Here is a 19,992-nt window from a genome sequence, read left to right as displayed (position 1 = left end):
TTTTCCCCCTTTTTTATCCCAAGGTTTTTCCTTTTTTCCCAATTTTCCCAATTTTCCTTATTTTTGCCCAAATTTTCCCGAATTTTCCCAAATTTCCCCATTTTTACCCAAGTTTTCCTGATTTCCCCCATTTTTTCCCAAATTTCCCCATTTTACTCAAATTTTCCTGATTTTTCCCCCAATTTTTCCCATTTTTGCCCCAATTTTCCTGATTTTCCCCCAATTTTTCCCAATTTTTGCCCAATTTTTCAATTTTTGCCAAATTTCCCCATTTCCCCCAAATTTTTCCAAATTTTCCCCGATTTTTGCCCAATTTTTTTCCAATTTTCCCCCAAACATTTTTAGACTTTTCCCAAATTTCCTGATTTTTCCCCCCAATTTTTCCCAATTTTGGCCCAATTGTCCCAATTTTTCCCCAATTTCCCCCCAAATTTCCCAATTTCTGCCCAATTTTTGGAATTTTCACCCAATTTTTCCATTTCCCCAATTTCCCTTTTTTTGCCCAATTTTTGTCCCAAATTTTGCCCAAATTTTCCTCAAATTCCCCAAATCCCCCCAAATTTTCCCAAATTTACCCCAAATCCCACCTGAATTCAACTCAAATTCCCCCAAATTATCCCAAATTCCACCCGAATTCCACCTAAAATTCCACCCAAAATCCCCCAAAATTTCACCAAAATTCGCCCAAATTCCGCCCAAATTTCACCAAAATTTCGATTTTTTGCCCAAAATCGGCATTTTTTGCCCCAAAATCCTCACCACGGCCACGGCCTGGGACTGCAGCAGCTCGTGGGGATCTCCTGACCCCCCAAATCCCCCCAAAATTCCCCGCCAAAATTCCAAAATTTCAACAAAATTCACTCAAATTTCGCCCAAATTTCACCAAAATTTCAATTTTTTGCCCAAAATCGGTTTTTTTTACCCCAAAATCCTCACCATGACCACAGCTTGTGACTGCAGCTGCACGGGGGGTTCTCCTGAACCCCCAAATCCCCCCAAAAATCCCCCCCAAAATTTCCCCAAATTTTACCCGATTTTCACCCAAATTTCACCCGAATTTCACCAAAATTTCTATTTTTTTCCCAAAATCGGTGTTTTTTGCCCCAAAATCCTCCCCACGACCACAGCTTGTGACTGCAGCAACTCGTGGGGACTCCTGACCCCCCAAATCCACCCAAAATCCCCCCAAATCCCCCCAAAATTTCACCAAAATTCGCCCAAATTTCGCCCGAATTTCACCAAAATTTCAAATTTTTGCCCAAAATCGGCGTTTTTTGCCCCAAAAATCCTCACCACGGCCACGGCCTGGGACTACAGCAGCTCAGGGGAACTCCTGACCCCCCAAATCCCCCCAAAATCCCCCCAAATTTCACCTGATTTTCACCCAAATTCCCCCCAAATTTCACCAAAATTTCAATTTTTTGCCCAAAATCGGCGTTTTTTGCCCCAAAATCCTCACCACAGCCACGGCCTGGGACTGCAGCAGCTCGTGGGGACTCCTGACCCCCCAAATCCCTCCAAAATCCCCCAAATCCCCCCAAAATTTCACCAAAATTCGCCCAAATTTCGCCCGAATTTCACCAAAATTTCGATTTTTGCCCAAAATCGGCGTTTTTTGCCCCAAAATCCTCACCACAGCCACGGCCTGGGACTGCAGCAGCTCGTGGGAACTCCTGACCCCCCAAATCCCCCCAAAAATCCCCCCAAAATTTCACCAAAATTCGCCCAAATTTCACCCGAATTTCTTCAAAATTTCGATTTTTTGCCCAAAATCGGCGTTTTTTGCCCCAAAATCCTCACCACGGCCACGGCCTGGGACTGCAGCAGCTCGTGGGGACTCATGGCCGCCAGGTAGGCCACGTTGGCCGCCACGTAGAGGAAGGTGACGAGCGGGATGGAGATGCCGATGGCTCGGGGGAGGTTCCTGGGAGGGGAAAAAAAGACCCAAAATCGCCTCAAATTCACCCAAAAATGAGACCAAAATGAGGCCAAAATGAGGTCAAAATGAGCCTGAAACGAGGGGAAAAAATGAGGTTAAACTGTTCAGAAATGACCCAAAATGAGCCCAAAAAATGAGATTAAAGAGATTTTTTTCTAATTTTTCCCTGAATTTTTTCTGATTCTTTTCCCATTTTTTCCTGGTTTTTTTCTGATTTTTTTCCCATTTTTTTCCCCATTTTTTCCTGAATTTCCCCCCATTTCCCCCCATTTTTCCCCGAATTTTTTCCTGATTTTTCCCCATTTTTTCCTGATTTTTTTCCGATTTTTTCCCGATTTTTTCTGGTTTTTTTTCCGTTTTTTTCCTGATTTTTCCCCATTTTTTCCCCATTTTACCCGAATTTTTTCCCCATTTTTCCCATTTTCCCCCCCATTTTTTCCCCATTTTTTCCCTGATTTTTTCCCCATTTTTCCCCATTTTTTCCCCATTTCCCCCCCTATTTTCCCCTTATTTTTCCCCATTTTTTCTTCTTTTTTTCCCCATTTTTCCCCGAATTTTTTTTGATTTTTTCCTGATTTTCCCCCCATTTTTCCCAATTTTTTCCTGATTTTTTTTCCCCCATTTTTTCTTCATTTTTTCTGATTTTTTCCTGATTTTTTCCTGATTTTTTCCCAATTTTTCCCCATTTTCCCCCATTTTTTCCCCGATTTTTTCCCAATTTTTCCCTGATTTTTTCCCCATTTTTTCCCCAATTTTTCCCCCATTTTTCCCCATTTTTCCCAATTTTTCCCCATTTTTTCCCCGATTTTTTTTAATTTTTTCCCATTTTTTGGGGTTTTTTTTGTGTTTTTTCCACCTGTCGGGGTTGACGAGCTCCTCGGTGACGTAGTTGAGGAAGTTCCACCCCCCGTAGGCGAAGGATCCCTGCAGGCAGGCCAAGAACAGCGACCCCACGCTGGGGGACGACCAGAACTGGAAAGCTCCCGACGGGCTCAGCCACCGATTTTCGCCTGCAAAAAGGGAAAAAAAATCAGGAATTTTGGGGAATTTTTTCCCTTTTTTTTCAGATTTTTTTTAGATTTTTTCAGATTTTTTTCCCTTTTTTTTCAGATTTTTTTTCAGATTTTTTCTCATTTTTTGGCGATTTTTTCTGATTTTTTTTGCATTTTTTGATGATTTTTCCTGATTTTTTCATATATTTTTCAGATATTTTTCAGATTTTTTTCTCATTTTTTTCCCTTTTTTTTCAGATTTTTTCCGCATTTTTTTCTCATTTTTTGGTGATTTTTTTCTGATTTTTTTCTCATTTTTCCCCTTTTTTTCAGATTTTTTTCAGATTTTTTCTCGATTTTTTTCTCAATTTTTCCCCTTTTTTTTCGGATTTTTTTCCCATTTTTTCCCCATTTTTTTGTGATTTTTTCTGATTTTTTTCGCATTTTTTGGTGATTTTTTTCTGATTTTTTCGGCATTTTTTCTTATTTTTTTTGTGGGTTTTTTTCTGATTTTTTTTTGCTTTTTTTCTCATTTTTTGGTGTTTTTTTTCTGACTTTTTCCGCATTTTTTTTTAATTTTTGGGTGATTTTTTTTTTTCTGCATTTTTTCCTCATTTTTTGGTGATTTTTTTTTCTGGTTTTTTTTCCTCATTCTTTTGTGAATTTTTTTCTCCTTTTTTCCTCATTTTTTCCTCATTTTTTGGTGATTTTTTTCAGATTTTTTTCAGATTTTTTTTCGCATTTTTTCTCATTTTTTTTCTGATTTTTTTCTCATTTTTTGGTGATTTTTTCGGATTTTTTTCTGATTTTTTTTATTTTTTCTGATTTTTTCTCATTTTTTTTCTGATTTTTTCCTCATTTTTCTCTCATTTTTTGGTTATTTTTTCTGATTTTTTTCTCTTTTTTTCCCTCATTTTTTGGTGATTTTTTCCCATTTTAATCTCATTTTAACCCCATTTTATCCCCATTTTATCCCCATTTTACCCCCATTTTACCCCCATTTCCCACCCTTTTTCCCGATTTTCCCCCCGTTTTTTTCCCCGCTTCCCCCCAAACCCCTTTAATTCATTTTTTCTCTCCTCTTTTTCCCCAAAATCCTGGTTTTTTTCCCCAAAACCCGACCGTGTGCGATGAGGGCGGCGCCGGTGCCGATGACGAGCGCCAGGGCCAGGAGCTTCCCCGCCGTGAACACGTCCTGCACACGCGTGGCCCAGCGCACGCTGCGGCAGTTCACCCACGTCAGCAGCACTGAAAAATGGGAAAAATGGGAAAAATGGGAAAAATAAAAAAAAAATGGGAAAAAACGGTGAAAAAATAAAAAAAAATGGAAAAAAACGGTGAAAAAAATGAAAAAAAAGGGGGAAATGAAGGGCAAAGGGGGGGTAAAAGGGACACTGGGGCAGTTCAGCCACGTCAGCAGCACTGAAATGGGGGGAAAAATGGAAAAAATGGGAAAAATGGTGAAAAAATGGGGGAAAACGGGGAAAAAATAAAAAAAAAATGGAAAAAAACGCAAAAAAAACGGTGAAAAAATGAAAAAAAACGGTTAAAAAATGGGGGCAAAGGGGCAGTTCACCCACGTCAGCAGCACTGGAATGGGGGGAAAAACCGGGAAATTGGGAAAATTAAAAAAAAAAATGGGGAAAAACGGTGAAAAAATAAAAAAAAAATGGAAAAAACCGCAAAAAAAACGGTGAAAAAATGACGAAAAACGGTGAAAAAATGGGGAAAAACGGGAGGAAAATGGGGGAGAATGTGGGAAGAAAAGGAGAAAAAATGGGGAGAAAATGGGAAAAAATGGGAAAAAAATGGGGAAAAATGGGAAAAAATGGGAAAAAATGGGGGAAAATGGGAAAAACAGGGAAAAATGGGGAAAAAAAGGGGGAAATGAAGGGTAAAGGGGGGTAAAAGGGACACTGGGGTAGTTCAGCCACGTCAGCAGCACTGGAGTGGGGGGAAAAATGGAAAAAATGGGAAAAATGAAAAAAAAATGGAAAAAAACGGTGAAAAAATAAAAAAAAATGGAAAAAACCGCAAAAAAAACGGTGAAAAAATGACAAAAAACGGTGAAAAAATGGGGAAAATGAAGGGCAAAGGGGGGGTAAAAGGGACACTGCGGCAGTTCACCCACGTCAGCAGCACTGAAATGGGGAGAAAAAGGGAAAAATGGTGAAAAAATGGGGAAAAACGGGGAAAAAATAAAAAAAAAATGGAAAAACCCGCAAAAAAAACGGTGAAAAAATGACCAAAAACGGGGAAAAAATGGGGAAAAAACGGGGGAAAAATGGGGAAAATGAAGGAAAAAGGGGGAGAAAAGGGACAGTTCACCCACGTCAGCAGCACTGAAATGGGGAGAGAAACATAGAAATTGGGAAAAAATGACGAAAAACGGTGAAAAAATAAAAAAAAATGGAAAAAAACGGTGAAAAAATGGGGAAAAACGGGGGGAAAATGGGGAAAACGCAAAAAAATGGGAGAAAACGGGATAAAAGGGGGAAAAGGGGGGAAAAAGGGGGGAAAAGAGGAGAATGTGGGAAGAAAAAGAGAAAAAATGGGGAGAAAATGGGAAAAAATGCAAAAAAAATGGGGAAAAATGGGAAAAAATGGGAAAAAATGGGGAAAAAATGCAAAAAAAATGGAAAAAAACAGGGGAAAAAATGGGAAAAAAGGGGGAAAATGAAGGGAAAAAAGGGGGAAATGAAGGGCAAAGGGGCAGTTCAGCCACGTCAGCAGCACTGGAATGGGGAGAAAAACACGGAAATTGGGAAAAATGAAAAAAAATGGTGAAAAAATGAAAAAAAACGCAAAAAAAACGGGAAAAAACGGTGAAAAAATGACAAAAAACGGGGAAAAAATGGGGAAAATCGGGGGAAAATGAAGGGAAAAAAGGGGGAAATGAAGGGCAAAGGGGCAGTTCACCCACGTCAGCAGCACTGCAAAATGGGGGGAAAAATGGAAAAAATGGGAAAAATGGTGAAAAAATAAAAAAAAATGAGGAAAAACGGTGAAAAAATGACGAAAAATGGGGGAAAAATGGGGGAAAAATGGGGGAAAAATGGGGAAAAATGGGGAGAATGTGGGAAGAAAAGGAGAAAAATGGGAGAAAATGGGGAAAAATGGGAAAAAATGGGAAAAATAAAAAAAAATGGAAAAAAACGGTGAAAAAATGAAAAAAAAGGGGGGAAAATGGGGAAAATGAAGGAAAAAGGGGAAGAAAAGGGACACTAGGGCAGTTCACCCACGTCAGCAGCACTGGAATGGGGGGAAAAACACAGAAATTGGGAAAAAATGACGAAAAACGGTGAAAAAATAAAAAAAAAACGGAAAAAAACGGTGAAAAAATGACCAAAAACGGGGAAAAAACGGGGATAAGAGGGGGAAATGAAGGGCAAAGGGGCAGTTCAGCCACGTCAGCAGCACTGGAAATGGGGGGAAAAATGGAAAAAATGGGAAAAATAAAAAAAAAATGGGGAAAAATGGGGAAAAAATAAAAAAAAATGGAAAAAAACGGTGAAAAAATGGGGGAAAAACGGTGAAAAAATGGGGAAAAATGGGGGAAAAATGGGGGAAAAATGTGGGAAAAAGAGGAGAATGTGAGAAGGAAAGGAGGAAAAATGGGGAGAAAATGGGGAAAAAATGGGGAAAAACGGTGAAAAAATGACCAAAAACAGGGAAAAAATGACAAAAACCGGGGGAAAAACGGGGAAAAACGGGGGAAATGAAGGGCAAAGGGGCAGTTCACCCACGTCAGCAGCACTGGAATGGGGGGAAAAATGAAAAAAATGGGAAAAATGAAAAAAAAAAGGGGAAAAACGGTGAAAAAATGACAAACGGGGAAAAAACGGGGAAAAACGGGGAAAAAATGGGGAAAAAACGGTGAAAAAATGGGGAAAATGGGGGATAAAGGGGGGGAAAGGGGGGTAAAAGGGACACTGGGGTAGTTCAGCCACGTCAGCAGCACTGAAATGGGGGGAAAAACCGGGAAATTGGGAAAAATAAAAAAAAAATGGGGAAAAAATTACGAAAAACGCAAAAAAAACGGGAAAAACGGTGAAAAAATGACCAAAAACAGGGAAAAAATGACAAAAACCGGGAAAGACGGGAAGAACGGGGAAATGAAGGGACAAAGGGCAGATTCACCAACGTCAGCAACACTGAAATGGGAGAAAAAGGGAAAAAATGGGAAAAATGGTGAAAAAATTAAAAAAAAATGAGGAAAAACGGTGAAAAAATGAGGAAAAACGGTGAAAAAATGGGGAAAAACGCAAAAAAAAATAGGAAAAAAGAGGGGTAAAAGGGACACTGGGGCAGTTCAGCCACGTCAGCAGCACTGAAAAATGGGAAAAAGGGAAAAAATGGGAAAATTAAAAAAAAAATGGGGAAAAACGGTGAAAAAATAAAAAAAAAATGGAAAAAAACGGTGAAAAAATAAAAAAAAAAAATGGGGGAAAACGTGGAAAAATATGGGGAAAAACGGGGAAAAACGGGGGAAATGAAGGGCAAAGGGGCAGTTCACCCACGTCAGCAGCACTGAAATGGGGAGAAAAACCAGGAAATTGGGAAAATTAAAAAAAAAATGGGGAAAAACGGTGAAAAAATAAAAAAAAAATGGAAAAAACCGGTGAAAAAATGACAAAAAACGGGGAAAAAATGGGGAAAAAGCGGGGGATAAAGGGGAAAAAATGGGAAAAATGGGAGAATGTGGGAAGGAAAGGAGGAAAAATGGGGAGAAAATGGGAAAAAATGCAAAAAATTGGGGAAAAATGGGAAAAATAAAAATGGAAAAAAATGGTGAAAAAATGAGGAAAAATGGGAAAAATGGGAAAAATGGGGAAAATGGGGGAAAAATGGGGAAAATGAAGAGGCAAAGGGGAAAAAGGGACACTGAGGCAGTTCAGCCATGTCAGCAACACTGCAAATGGGAGAAAATGGAAAAATGGGAAAATGGAGAAAAAATGAGAAAAACGGTGAAAAATAGGAAAAAAATGGGGAAAAACGGGAAAAATGACGAAAAACGGTGAAAAATGACGAAAACGGTGAAAAAATGGGGAAAACGGGGGATAAGGGGAAAATGGGAATAAAAGGGGAAGAATGTGGAAAAAATGGGAAAGATGGGGAAAAATGAGGAAAAAAATGGGGAAAAATGGGAAAAAATGAAAAAAAGGGAAAAAATGGTGAAAAAAATGGGGAAAAATGGGGAAAAAAAGGGAAAAATGAGGGAAAATGGGGAAAAAATGGGGAAAAATGGGGAAAATGGGGGAAAAATGGGGAGAAAATGGGAAAAAATGGGAACAAATGGGAAAAACAGGTGAAAAATGGGGAAAAAATAAAAAATGGAAAAAAAGGTGAAAAATGAGGAAAAAATGGGAAAAATGGGGAAAAATGGGGAAAAATGGGGAAAAATGAGGGAAAAATGGGGAAAATGTGGGAAAAAAAGGAGAAAAATGGGAAAAATGGGGAAAAATGGGGAAAAAATGGGAAAAAATGGGGAAAAATGGGGGAAAAATGGGGGAAAATGGGAAAAATGAAGGGAAAAAGGGGGGGAAAATGGGGTAGAAATGGAGGAAAAAGGGGGGGAGAAGAGGAGAAAAAAATGGGGATAAAAGGGAGGGAAATGGAGAAAAAAATGGGGAAAAAGGGGGAAAAAATGGGGAAAAAAGGGAAAAAATGGGAAAAAATGCGAAAAATGGTGAAAAATGGGGAAAAAAGGGAAAATTTGGGATAAAGGGGGTAAAAATGGGAAAATTGGGGATAAAAGGGAGGGAAAATGGGGATGAAAGGGGGGATAAAAGGGAATTTTTGGGGAATTCCGGGAATTTTTGGGGTCATTTTTGGGTCCATTTTTGGGCAGTTTTGGCCCTTTTGGAGTGGAATTTTTTGGGAATTCCGGGGGTTTTTTTGGGAATTCCCGGAATTCTGGGATCAATCCCAGACACAAGAACCTCAGGTGAATCCCAGGTGAGATTTGGGTCCATTTTGGGTCCACTTTGGGTCCCTTTTGGGTCATTTTTGGGTCATTTTAAGTCCAATTTTGGTTGGTTTTGGCCATTTTTGGCCCTTTCATCATGGGATTTTTTGGGAATTCCCGGATTTTTTTGGGAATTCCCGGAATTCTGGGATCAATCCCAGACACAAGAACCTCAGGTGAATCCCAGGTGAGATTGGGGTCTGTTTTGGGTCCACTTTAGGTCATTTTTGGGTCATTTTAGGGCCAATTTTGGCCGTTTTTGGCCGTTTTTGACCCTTTCGTCATGGAATTTTTCGGGGAATTCCAGGGTTTTTTCGGGAACTCCTGGAATTTTGGGGTCAATCCTGGAAGTAGGAAACTCAGATGAGTCCCAGGTGAGATTGGGGTCAGTTTTGGGTCCATTTTGGGTCCGTTTTGAGTCATTTTAAGTCCAATTTTGGCCATTTTTGGTCGTTTTTGACCCTTTCTTCGCGGAATTTTTTGGGAATTCCCGGATTTTTTTGGGAATTCCCAGAATTCCGGGATCAATCCCAGACAAAAGAACCTCAGATGAGTCCCAGGTGAGATTTGGGTCCCTTTTGGGTCAGTTTTGGGTCCCTTTTGGGTCCATTTTGGGTCATTTTAAGTCCAATTTTGGCCGTTTTTGGCCCTTTCGTCGCGGGATTTTTTGGGAATTCCCGGATTTTTTTGGGAATTCCGGGAATTCTGGGATGACTCACGCAGGCAGGAACCTCAGGTGAGTCCCAGGTGAGTCCCAGTTAAAATTTGGGGCCGTTTTGGGTCCATTTTGGGTCATTTTAGGGCCCATTTTGAGGGGATTTTGATGCATTTCGTCATTTTGGAGCCAATCTTTTTGGGAATTCCGGGGTTTTTTCGGGAATTCCTGGAATTTTGGGGTCAATCCTGGAAGCAGGAAACTCAGATGAGTCCCAGGTGAGATTGGGGTCAGTTTTGGGTCCATTTTGGGTCCGTTTTGAGTCATTTTAAGTCCAATTTTGGCCGATTTTGGCCGTTTTTGACCCTTTCTTCACGGAATTTTTTGGGAATTCCCGGATTTTTTCTGGAATTCTGGGAATTCTGGGATGACTCACGCAGGCAGGAACCTCAGGTGAGTCCCAGGTGAGTTCCAGTTAAAATTTGGGGCTGTTTTGGGTCATTTTAGGGCCAATTTTGGGTCATTTTTGGCCGTTTTTGACCCTTTCGTCACGGAATTTTTTGGGAATTCCCGGATTTTTTCGGGAATTCCGGGAATTTTGGGACGACTCACGCAGGCAGGCAGCAGCCAGGAGCCTCTGGGCGGCCTCGGGGGTGTGGCAGGAGGGGTAGAGGGGCTGCAGGACGTAGTTGGCGAAGGTGAGGGCGATGACGGCCTGGTTGGTGGGGTAAATCACCAGCACCGAGATCCACAGGCGCAAAAACCTGCAAAAAAAACCAAATTTTGGGAAAATTCGGGTAAAAAATGGGATAATCAAAGTTTGGGGGAAATCAGGGGAAAAATGGGAGGGTTTGGGAGCAATTTGGGGCCAAAAATGGGGGATTTTAGGCGAAAAAAGGGTGGTTTTATTCTGAATTTTGGGCGATTTTTGGGTGGGTTTTGAGGCAAATTTTGGGGTAAAATTTGGGGTAAAAAATGAGCAATTTCGAGGTGAATTTTTGGGGCAATTTGGAGCTGGATTTGGGGTAAAAAACTTGGGATAAAAAAATTGAGGGGTTTTAGGTCAAAATTGGGGTAAAAAATGGGCGATTTTGGGTCGAATTTGGGGTGAAATCGGAGTCAAAAATGGAGGATTTTGAGCTGATTTTTGGGTCAAAAACGGGGGATTTTGGGGTGATTTTGAATTGATTTTGGAGCTAAAACTGGGCTGGATTTGAGGTAAAACTGGGATAAAAAAACTGAGGGGTTTTAGGTCAAAATGGGGGTAAAAAACGGCAATTTTTGAGTCGAATTTCGAGCAAAATCGGAGTCAAAAATGGGGGATTTTGAGCTGATTTTGGGGGGATTTTGGGTGGAATTTGAGGTAAAATGGGGGTTAAAAAATTAACAATTTCGAGGTGAATTCTTGGGGCAATTTTGAGCTGAATTTGGGGTGAAATTGGGGCCAAAAAATTGGGGTCATTTTGACACAAATTTGGGGCAAAAAAATGGGTGATTTTTGAGCTGTTTTTTGGGCCATTTTAACCCAAATTTTGGGGCGATTTTAACCCAAATTTTGGTCGATTTTTGGACCATTTTTAACTCAAATTTTGGCTGATTTTTGGGCCGTTTTAACCCGAATTTTGGGGTGATTTTGACCCGGTTTTGAGCCAATTTTTGGGGTGATTTTGACCTGAATTTTGGGTCATTTTTAACCCAACTTTTGGACCCATTTTAACCCAACTTTTGGTCCATTTTTGGGCCATTTTAACCCAAATTTTGGACCCATTTTAACCTCAATTTTTGGGCCGTTTTAACTCAAATTTTGGGGCGATTTTGAGCCGATTTTTTAGCCATAAAAAGGTCAATTTTGATGCAATTTTTGGGCCGGTTTTAACCCGAATTTTGACCCATTTTAACCCAAATTTTGACCCAATTTTTGGCCCATTTCAACCTCAATTTTGACCCCATTTTTGACCCATTTTAACTCAAATTTTGAGCCTTTTTTTGGGGTAAAAAAAGTGCCAATTTTGATGCAATTTTAGGGTCATTTTTAACCCGAACCTTGGCCCATTTTAACCTGAATTTTGACCCAATTTTTGACCCATTTTAACTCAAATTTTGAGCCGATTTTTGGGGTAAAAAAGGCCAATTTTAATGCAATTTTTGTGTTGTTTTTAACCCGAATTTTGACCCATTTTAACCCGACTTTTGGTCTATTTTTGGGCCGTTTTAACCCGAATTTTTGGGCGATTTTGAGTCGATTTTTGGGGTAAAAAAAGGCAAATTTTAATGCGATTTTTGGGTCGTTTTTAACCCAAATCTTGGCCCATTTTAACCCAAATTTTGGTCGATTTTTGGGCCATTTTAACTCAAATTTTGACCCAATTTTTGACCCATTTTAACTCAAATTTTGGGGCGATTTTGACCCGATTTTTTGGCCATAAAAAGGTCGATTTTTATGCGATTTTTGGGCCGTTTTTTGCCCAATTTTTGCCGATTTCTCCCCAAATTTTTTTGGGGGTAATACTCACCCCAGGAGCCCCCCGAAGCCGTGGCAGACGTAGGCGTAGTCCCCGCCCGCCCTGGGGATGGCCACGCCCAGCTCGGCGTAACAAAGGGGCCAAAAATGGGGCATTTCGGGTCAAATTTGGGGCAAAAAATGGGTCATTTTTGAGTCGTTTTTTGGGCCATTTTAACCCAAATTTTGGTCGATTTTTGGGGTAAAAAAGGGCCAATTTTAATGCGATTTTTGGGTCATTTTGAACCCAAATCTTGGCCCATTTTAACCCGAATTTTGGTCGATTTTTGGGCCGTTTTAACTCAAATTTTGAGCCGATTTTGACCTGATTTTTGGGGTAAAAAAAGGCCAATTTTTATGCGATTTTTGGGCTGGTTTTAACCCGAATTTTGCCCCATTTTAACCCGAATTTTTGGGCCATTTTAACTCAAATTTTGGGGCGATTTTGAGTCGATTCTGACCCACTCTTGAGCCAATTTTTGGGCCATAAAAAGGCCGATTTCGATCCGATTTTTTGCCGATTTCTCCCCAAATTTTGGGCAATTTTCCCCCAAATTTTTTGTTGGGGATACTCACCCCACGAGCCCCCCGAAGACGTGGCAGACGTAGGCGTAGTCGCCCCCCGCCCTGGGGATGGCCACGCCCAGCTCGGCGTAACAAAGGGGCCAAAAATGGGGCATTTTGGGACAAATTTGGGGCAAAATCGGGGTAAAAAATGGGGCATTTTGGGTCAAATTTGGGGCAAAAAATGGGTGATTTTTGAGCCGTTTTTTGGGCCATTTTAACCCAAATTTTGGGGCGGTTTTGACCCGATTTTTGGGCAATTTTTGTGTCGTTTTGAGCCAAATTTTGGGTGAAATCGGGAACAGGAAATGGTTGATTTTTGGGCTGTTTTAAATCAGATTTTGAGCCACTTTGACTTAAATTTTTGGGTGATTTTGATGCAATTTTGGGGGCGATTTTAACCCGAATTTTGGCCCATTTTAACTCGAATTTTGGGCCATTTTGAACCTGATTTTTGACCCATTTAAACCCGAATTTTGAGCCGATTTTGAGCCGAGTTTTGGGGTAAAAAAAGGCCGATTTTGATGCGATTTTTGGGCCATTTTAACCCGAATTTTGGGGCAATTTTGACCCGAATTTTGACCCAATTTTTGACCCATTTTAACTCGAATTTTGGGGCGATTTCGACCCGATTTTTTGACCATAAAAAGGTCAATTTTCACGCGATTTTCGGGCCGTTTTTTGCCCAATTTTTGCCGATTTCTCCCCAAATTTTTTTGGGGTAATACTCACCCCAGGAGCCCCCCGAAGACGTGGCAGACGTAGGCGTAGTCCCCGCCCGCCCTGGGGATGGCCACGCCCAGCTCGGCGTAACAAAGAGCCCCCACGGCCGTCACGGCCCCCGTCACCCCCCAGACCAGCAGGGACGGCCCCACCGCCCCCGAGTGCGCCAGGACACCCTTGGGGGCCACGAAGATCCCCGAGCCGATGATGTTCCCTGGGGGAAAAGGGAGAAAAAGAGGGAAAATTAGGGATTCTGGTGAAAAAATGGGGAAATTTGGGTGAAAAATGAAGAAAAAATGGATTTAAATTGGGATTTTTGGCGAAAAAATGGTGAAATTCGGATAAAAAATGGGGGAAAAATGGATTAAAATTGGGATTTTTGGTGAAAAAAATGGGATTTCTGGTGAAAAAACAGTGAAATTCGGGTGAAAAATGGGGGAAAAATGAAGAAAAAATGGGGGAAAAATGAAGAAAAAATGGATTTAAATTGGGATTTTGGGGGAAAAAAATGGGGTTTATGGTGAAAAAATGGTGAAATTTTGGGTGAAAATGGGGGAAAAATGAAGAAAAAATGCGATTTATGGGAATAAAAATGGGATTTATGGGAATAAAAATGGGATTTGTGGGAATAAAAATTAGATTTATGGAAAAAAATGGGATTTATGGGAATAAAAATGGGATTTCTGGCAATAAAAATGGGGGTTTGGGAGGGCCAGGACCCCCCTTGGGGGCCACGAAGATCCCCGAGCCGATGATGGGAACTGGGGGGAAAGAGGGAAAATTAGGGAAAATTAAAAATTACAGCCAAAAAAATGGGATTTCTGGCGAAAAAAATGGGATTTCTAGCAAAAAAAATGGGGTTTCTGGTGAAAAAATGGTGAAATTTGGGGGAAAAATGAGGGAAAAATGAAAAAAAAAGGATTTAAATTGGGATTTTTGGTGAAGAAATGATGAAATTTGGGTGAAAAATGAAGAAAAATGGGTTAAAATGAGGATTTCTGGTGAAAAAAGGGTGAAATTTTGGGTAAAAAATGGGATTTTGGACCAAAAAAATGGGATTTATGGAAAAAAATGGGATTTCTGGGGAAAAAACGGTGAAATTTGGGGGGAAAAAATGGATTTAAATGAGGATTTCTGGGGAAAAAAATGGGATTTGGGGTAAAAAAAGGGATTTAGGGTAAAAAAAATGGGATTTAGGGGGGGGTTGGGGTCAGTTTGGGGGGGGAAATTGGGATTTGGGTGAAAAAAATGGGATTTTGGGGCTCATTTTGGGGGGATTTGGGGTCAATTTTGGGGTCAATTTTGGGTCAATTTGGGGCATTTTGGGCCCATTTGGGGCCCATTTTGGGTCAATTTTGTTGGGTTTTTTTTAAATTTATTTTTTTAATTTTTTTTTATAAGGGGGGATTTTGGGGGGGGTCCCAAATTTTTGGGGTCAATTTTGGGTCTATTTTTGGGCCCATTTGGGGTCCATTTTTGGTCCATTTTGGGCCAATTTTGGGGTTTTTCTTTGGGATATTTTTAATTTTTTTTTTTTGGGGGGATTTTGGGGGAGGTCCCAAATTTTTTTGGGGGTCTCTTTTGGGAAAAATCCTCAAAAATTTTGGGTGGATTTTGGGTCGATTTGGGGTCGATTTTGGGTCAATTTTGGTTTTTTTTTTATTTTATTTTTTCGATTTTTTTTTTATTTTATTTTTTCGATTTTTTTTTTTTAGGGGGATTTTGGGGGGGTCCCAAATTTTTTGAGGGGGGGTCCCAAATTTTTGGGTCCATTTTGGGCCAATTTTGGGTCAATTTTGGGTCCATTTTGGGTCAATTTTGGGTCCATTTTGGGTCCATTTTGGGTCAATTTGGGGTCAATTTTGTTGTTTTTTTTATTATTTTATTTTATTTTATTAATTTTTTTTAGGGGGATTTTGGGGGGGGGTCCCAAATTTTTGAGGGGGGGTCCCAAATTTTTGGGGTCAATTTTGGGTCCATTTTGGGCCCATTTTGGGTCAATTTGGGGTCAATTTTGGCTCAATTTTGGTTTTTTTTATTATTTTATTTTATTTTTTATTTTTTATTTTTTAGGGGGATTTTGGGGGGGGTCGGTCCCAAATTTTTTGAGGGGAGATCCCAAATTTTTGAGTCGATTTTTGGGTCCATTTTGGGTCAATTTTGGGTCCAATTTGGGTCAATTTGGGGTCCATTTTGGGTCAATTTTGTTGGGTTTTTTTTATTTATTTTTAATTTTTTAATTTTTTTTTTTTTTAGGGGGGTTTTGAGGGGGTCCCAAATTTTTTTGAGGGGGGGTCCCAAATTTTTGGGGTCAATTTTGGTTCGATTTTGGGCCCATTTTTGGTCCATTTTAGGCCAATTTTGGGGTTTTTCTTTGGGATATTTTTAAATTTTTTTTTTTTTAGGGGGATTTTGGGGGGGGTCCCAAATTTTTTGGGGGGTCTCTTTTGGGAAAAATCCTCAAAAATTTTGGGTGGATTTTGGGTCGATTTGGGGTCGATTTTGGGTCAATTTGGGGTCAGTTTTGGGTCAATTTTGGCTCCATTTTGGGTTTGTTTGGTTTTTATTTATTTATTTATTTATTTATAATTTTTTTAATTTTTTTTTTAATTGGGGGATTTTTGGGCTCCCAAATTTTTTTAGGGGTGAATTCTCTGAACATCCCCCTCCTCAAAATAAATTTCTCTTGCATTTGGAGTGAATTTCAAGACCCAAAAAACCCCCAAAAATCCGATTTTTTTTCATTTCCAGACCCTCCCAACCCCCCAATTTTTTTAAGTGGTTTCCCCAAATTTTTTGGGGGGAAAATCCCCGAATTTTTTAACCCCAAAACCCCCCCAAAAATCCGATTTTTTTCCATTTCCAGACCCTCCCAACCCCCCAATTTTTTAAGTGGTGGCCCCAAATTTTTAGGGAAAATCCCTAAATTTTTAACCTAAAACCCCCAAAATCTGATTTTTTCCATTTCCAGACCCTCCCAACCCCCAATTTTTAAGTGGTTTCCCAAATTTTTAGGGAAAATCCCCAAATTCTTAACTCCCAAAACCCCCAAAATCTGATTTTTTTTCATTTCCAAACCCTCCCAACCCCCAATTTTTAGGGGTGGCCCCAAATTTTTTGGGAAATCCCAATTCTCAGCCCCAAAAATCCGATTTTTTGGGGAAATCCTGAATTTTTAACCCCCAAAACCCCCAAAAAATCCGATTTTTTTTTCATTTCCAAACCCTCCCAACCCCCAATTTTTTAAGGGGTGGCCCCAAATTTTTGGGGGGGAAATCCCCGAATTTTTTAACCCCCAAAACCCCCCAAAAATCCGATTTTTTTTCCATTTCCAGACCCTCCCAAACCCCCAATTTTTTTAAGGGGTGGCCTCAAATTTTTTGGGACGAATCCCCAAATTTTTAACCCCAAAAATCCGATTTTTTTCCATTTCCAGACCCTCCCAACCCCCATTTTTTTAAGGGGTGGCCCCAAATTTTTTTGGGGAAAATCCCCGAATTTTTCAGCCCCAAAAATCCGATTTTTTTGGGGGGAAATCCCCGAATTTTTTAACCCCAAAACCCCCCAAAAATCCGATTTTTTTCCATTTCCAAACCCTCCCAACCCCCCAATTTTTTAAGGGGTGGCCCCAAATTTTTTAGGGGAAAATCCCCGAATTTTTCAGCCCCAAAAATCCGATTTTTTTGGGGGGAAATCCCCGAATTTTTTAACCCAAAAACCCCCAAAAATCCAATTTTTTTTCCATTTCCAGACCCTCCCAACCCCCAATTTTTTTAAGTGATGGCCCCAAATTTTTTTTGACGAATCCCCCAAATTTTTTAACCCCCGAAAAGCCCCAAAAAGCCCCGAAATGGCCCCAAAAGAAGCGCTAAAAACTCACCCACGATGATGCCGCAGGCGCTGAGCAGCCCGATCTCCTTTTTCAGGCCCACCCCTCCCCACCCGGCCCTCCCCCTCCCCTTTTTAGATGCTCTTTTTGGGTGGGGGGTCTCGCCCTGTCCCTCCCCCCATTTGGCCCCCAAAAACTGATTTTTTTTTTTTTTTTCCCCTTTTTTCCGCCTGAAAATCAAAATAAAACGGAATAAAAAGGGTTAAAAAAGGGAAAAGGGTGGGGAGGGGCGGGGTTTTTTTGGGGTGAAAACGGCGAGAAAAAGAGCCCCCAAAAATGGGAATTTTAAGGGAAAAAGCCCCAAAGGAAGGATTTGACCCTCCCCAGGCCGGGGTGACCTCTCGGACTTTTGGGATCGGGAAGGGAAAAAAATGGGAAGGGGGAGGGGCGGGGAAAAAAAAGGGAGGGGGAGGGGAAAAAAAGGAGGGACAAAAATGGGTCGGGGGTCTCGAAATGGGGGAAAAGAAGTAAAAAAATGAATTAAAAGAGGTAAAAAATGAATTTAAAGAGGGCAAAAAGAGCCCAAAAAGGGATTTAAAAGAGACCAAAAGTGACTTAAAAGAGCCCAAAAATGGGTCTGGGGTCCCCAAAATGGGTCTGGGGTCTCAAATGGGGGAAAAGAGGAAGAAAAGGAGTTAAAAGAGGTAAAAAATGAATTTAAAAAGGTCAAAAAGGACTAAAAAAGAGTCCAAAAAGGAGGGAAATGACCCCAAAAAGGAGGGAAAAGACCCCAAAAATGGGTCTGGGGTCCCCAAATGGGTCTGGGGTCCCCAAAATGGGTCTGGGGTCCCAAAAATGACGTCAAAGAGGCCAAAAATGAATTAAAAGAGGCAAAAAGGAGTGAAAAAAGAGCCCAAAAAGAGCCAAAAAGGACTAAAATGACCCCAAAAAGGAGGGAAAAGAGCCCAAAAATGGGTCTGGGGTCCCAAAATGGGTCTGGGGTCCCAAAATGACTGAAATGACCCCAAAAATGACGTCAAAGAGCCCAAAAATGAATTAAAAGAGGCAAAAAATGACTAAAAAGAACCCAAAAAGGACTAAAAAAGAGTCCAAAAAGGACTGAAATGACCCCAAAAAGGAGGGAAAAGACCCCAAAAATGGGTCTGGGGTCCCAAAATGGGTCTGGGGTCCCAAAATGACTGAAATGACCCCAAAAAGGAGGGAAAAGACCCCAAAAATGGGTCTGGGGTCCCCAAAATGGGTCTGGGGTCCCAAAAATGACGTCAAAGAGGCCAAAAATGAATTAAAAGAGGCAAAAAGGAGTGAAAAAAGAGCCCAAAAAGAGCCAAAAAGGACTAAAATGACCCCAAAAAGGAGGGAAAAGAGCCCAAAAATGGGTCTGGGGTCCCCAAAATGGGTCTGGGGTCCCAAAATGGGTCTGGGGTCCCAAAAATGACGTCAAAGACCCCAAAAATGAATTAAAAGACCCCAAAAAGGGGCTTAAAAGACCCCAAAAAGACCCCAAAAAACGACTCAAAAGACCCCAAAAAGGACTAAAAAAGAGCCCAAAAATGACGTAAAAGACCCCAAAAATGGGTCTGGGGTCCCCAAAATGGGTCTGGGGTCCCAAAAATGACGTCAAAGAGCCCAAAAAGGAGGGAAAAGACCCCAAACATGACGTCAAAGACCCCAAAAATGACTTTAAAGAGCCCAAAAAGGACTAAAAAAGAGCCCAAAAATGACTTAAAAGACCCCAAAAATGGGTCTGGGGTCCCAAAATGGGTCTGGGGTCCCCAGAAAAGGGTCTGGGGTCCCAAAAATGACGTCAAAGAGCCCAAAAAGGAGGGAAAAGACCCCAAAAAGGGGCTTAAAAGACCCCAAAAAGACCCAAAAAAACGACTCAAAAGACCCCAAAATTGACTAAAAAGAGTCCAAAAATGACTTAAAACACCCCAAAAATGGGTCTGGGGTCCCAAAATGGGTCTGGGGTCCCCAAAATGACGTCAAAGACCCCAAAAAGGAGGGAAAAGACCCCAAAAATGACAAAAAAAGAGTCCAAAAGGGACTGAAATGACCCCAAAAAGGAGGGAAAAGACCCCAAAAATGGGTCTGGGGTCCCCAAAATGGGTCTGGGGTCCCAAAAATGACGTCAAAGACCCCAAAAAGGGGCTCAAAAGACCCCAAAAAGGGGCTTAAAAGACCCCAAAAAGACCCCAAAAAACAACTCGAAAGACCCCAAAATTGACTAAAAAAGAGCCCAAAAATGACCTAAAAGACCCCAAAAATGGGTCTGGGGTCCCAAAAATGACGTCAAAGACCCCAAAAAGGGGTCTGGGGATCCCAAAATGAGGTAAAAAAAACCCCCAAAATGGGTCTGGGGTCCTCAGGCCACGCCCCCTTCTGGCTCAGGCCACGCCCCCTCCGTTGAGTTGAATGGGGCTCAGGCCACGCCCCCCAAAGCAAAACCACGCCCCCTCCGTTGCTTTTAATGGGAGCTTAAACCACGCCCCCTCTCATTGCCTTAAATGGCGCTCAAGCCACGCCCCTTAAAAAGAAAAACCACGCCCACTCCATTGATTTCTATTGCGGGCAGACCACGCCCCCTCATAGAAACCACGCCCACTCACTTTCTTTCTATGGCGCTTAAACCACGCCCCCACGGTTAAACCACGCCCACTCAATTGCTTTCTATGGCGCTCAAACCACGCCCCCATGGTTAAACCACGCCCTCCCCATTGATTTCTATGGCGTTTAAGCCACGCCCACTTCACGGCTGGCCACGCCCCCTCCCTTTCCCCCTCACACCCCTTCCCAATTAAGGC

General features: G+C 41.2%; 1 protein-coding gene across 1 annotated transcript in view; it reads right to left on the bottom strand.

Moving 5' to 3' along the window:
* The window catches only part of LOC126650011 (large neutral amino acids transporter small subunit 2-like), a 28,227-nt gene extending 8,343 nt beyond the window's left edge, over positions 1-19,884 (bottom strand). Inside the window, exons 1-7 of the mRNA XM_050334451.1 lie at positions 19,798-19,884; positions 17,222-17,336; positions 13,351-13,555; positions 10,167-10,318; positions 4,054-4,179; positions 2,796-2,949; positions 1,801-1,924 (exon numbers count right to left, since the gene is read on the bottom strand). Coding sequence (XP_050190408.1) covers positions 1,801-1,924; positions 2,796-2,949; positions 4,054-4,179; positions 10,167-10,318; positions 13,351-13,555; positions 17,222-17,336; positions 19,798-19,884 — 963 coding nt within the window. The remainder of the gene's footprint in view (positions 1-1,800; positions 1,925-2,795; positions 2,950-4,053; positions 4,180-10,166; positions 10,319-13,350; positions 13,556-17,221; positions 17,337-19,797) is intronic.
* Positions 19,885-19,992: the final 108 nt, after the last annotated feature.

Source organism: Myiozetetes cayanensis, unplaced genomic scaffold (genome assembly GCF_022539395.1).
Source record: "Myiozetetes cayanensis isolate MyiCay16 unplaced genomic scaffold, myiCay2020 scf535, whole genome shotgun sequence".
Classification (NCBI taxonomy): Eukaryota; Metazoa; Chordata; class Aves; order Passeriformes; family Tyrannidae; genus Myiozetetes; species Myiozetetes cayanensis.
The sequence above is the reverse complement of the archived record's forward strand: the minus strand, read 5'-3'. Positions and strand labels throughout refer to the sequence as shown.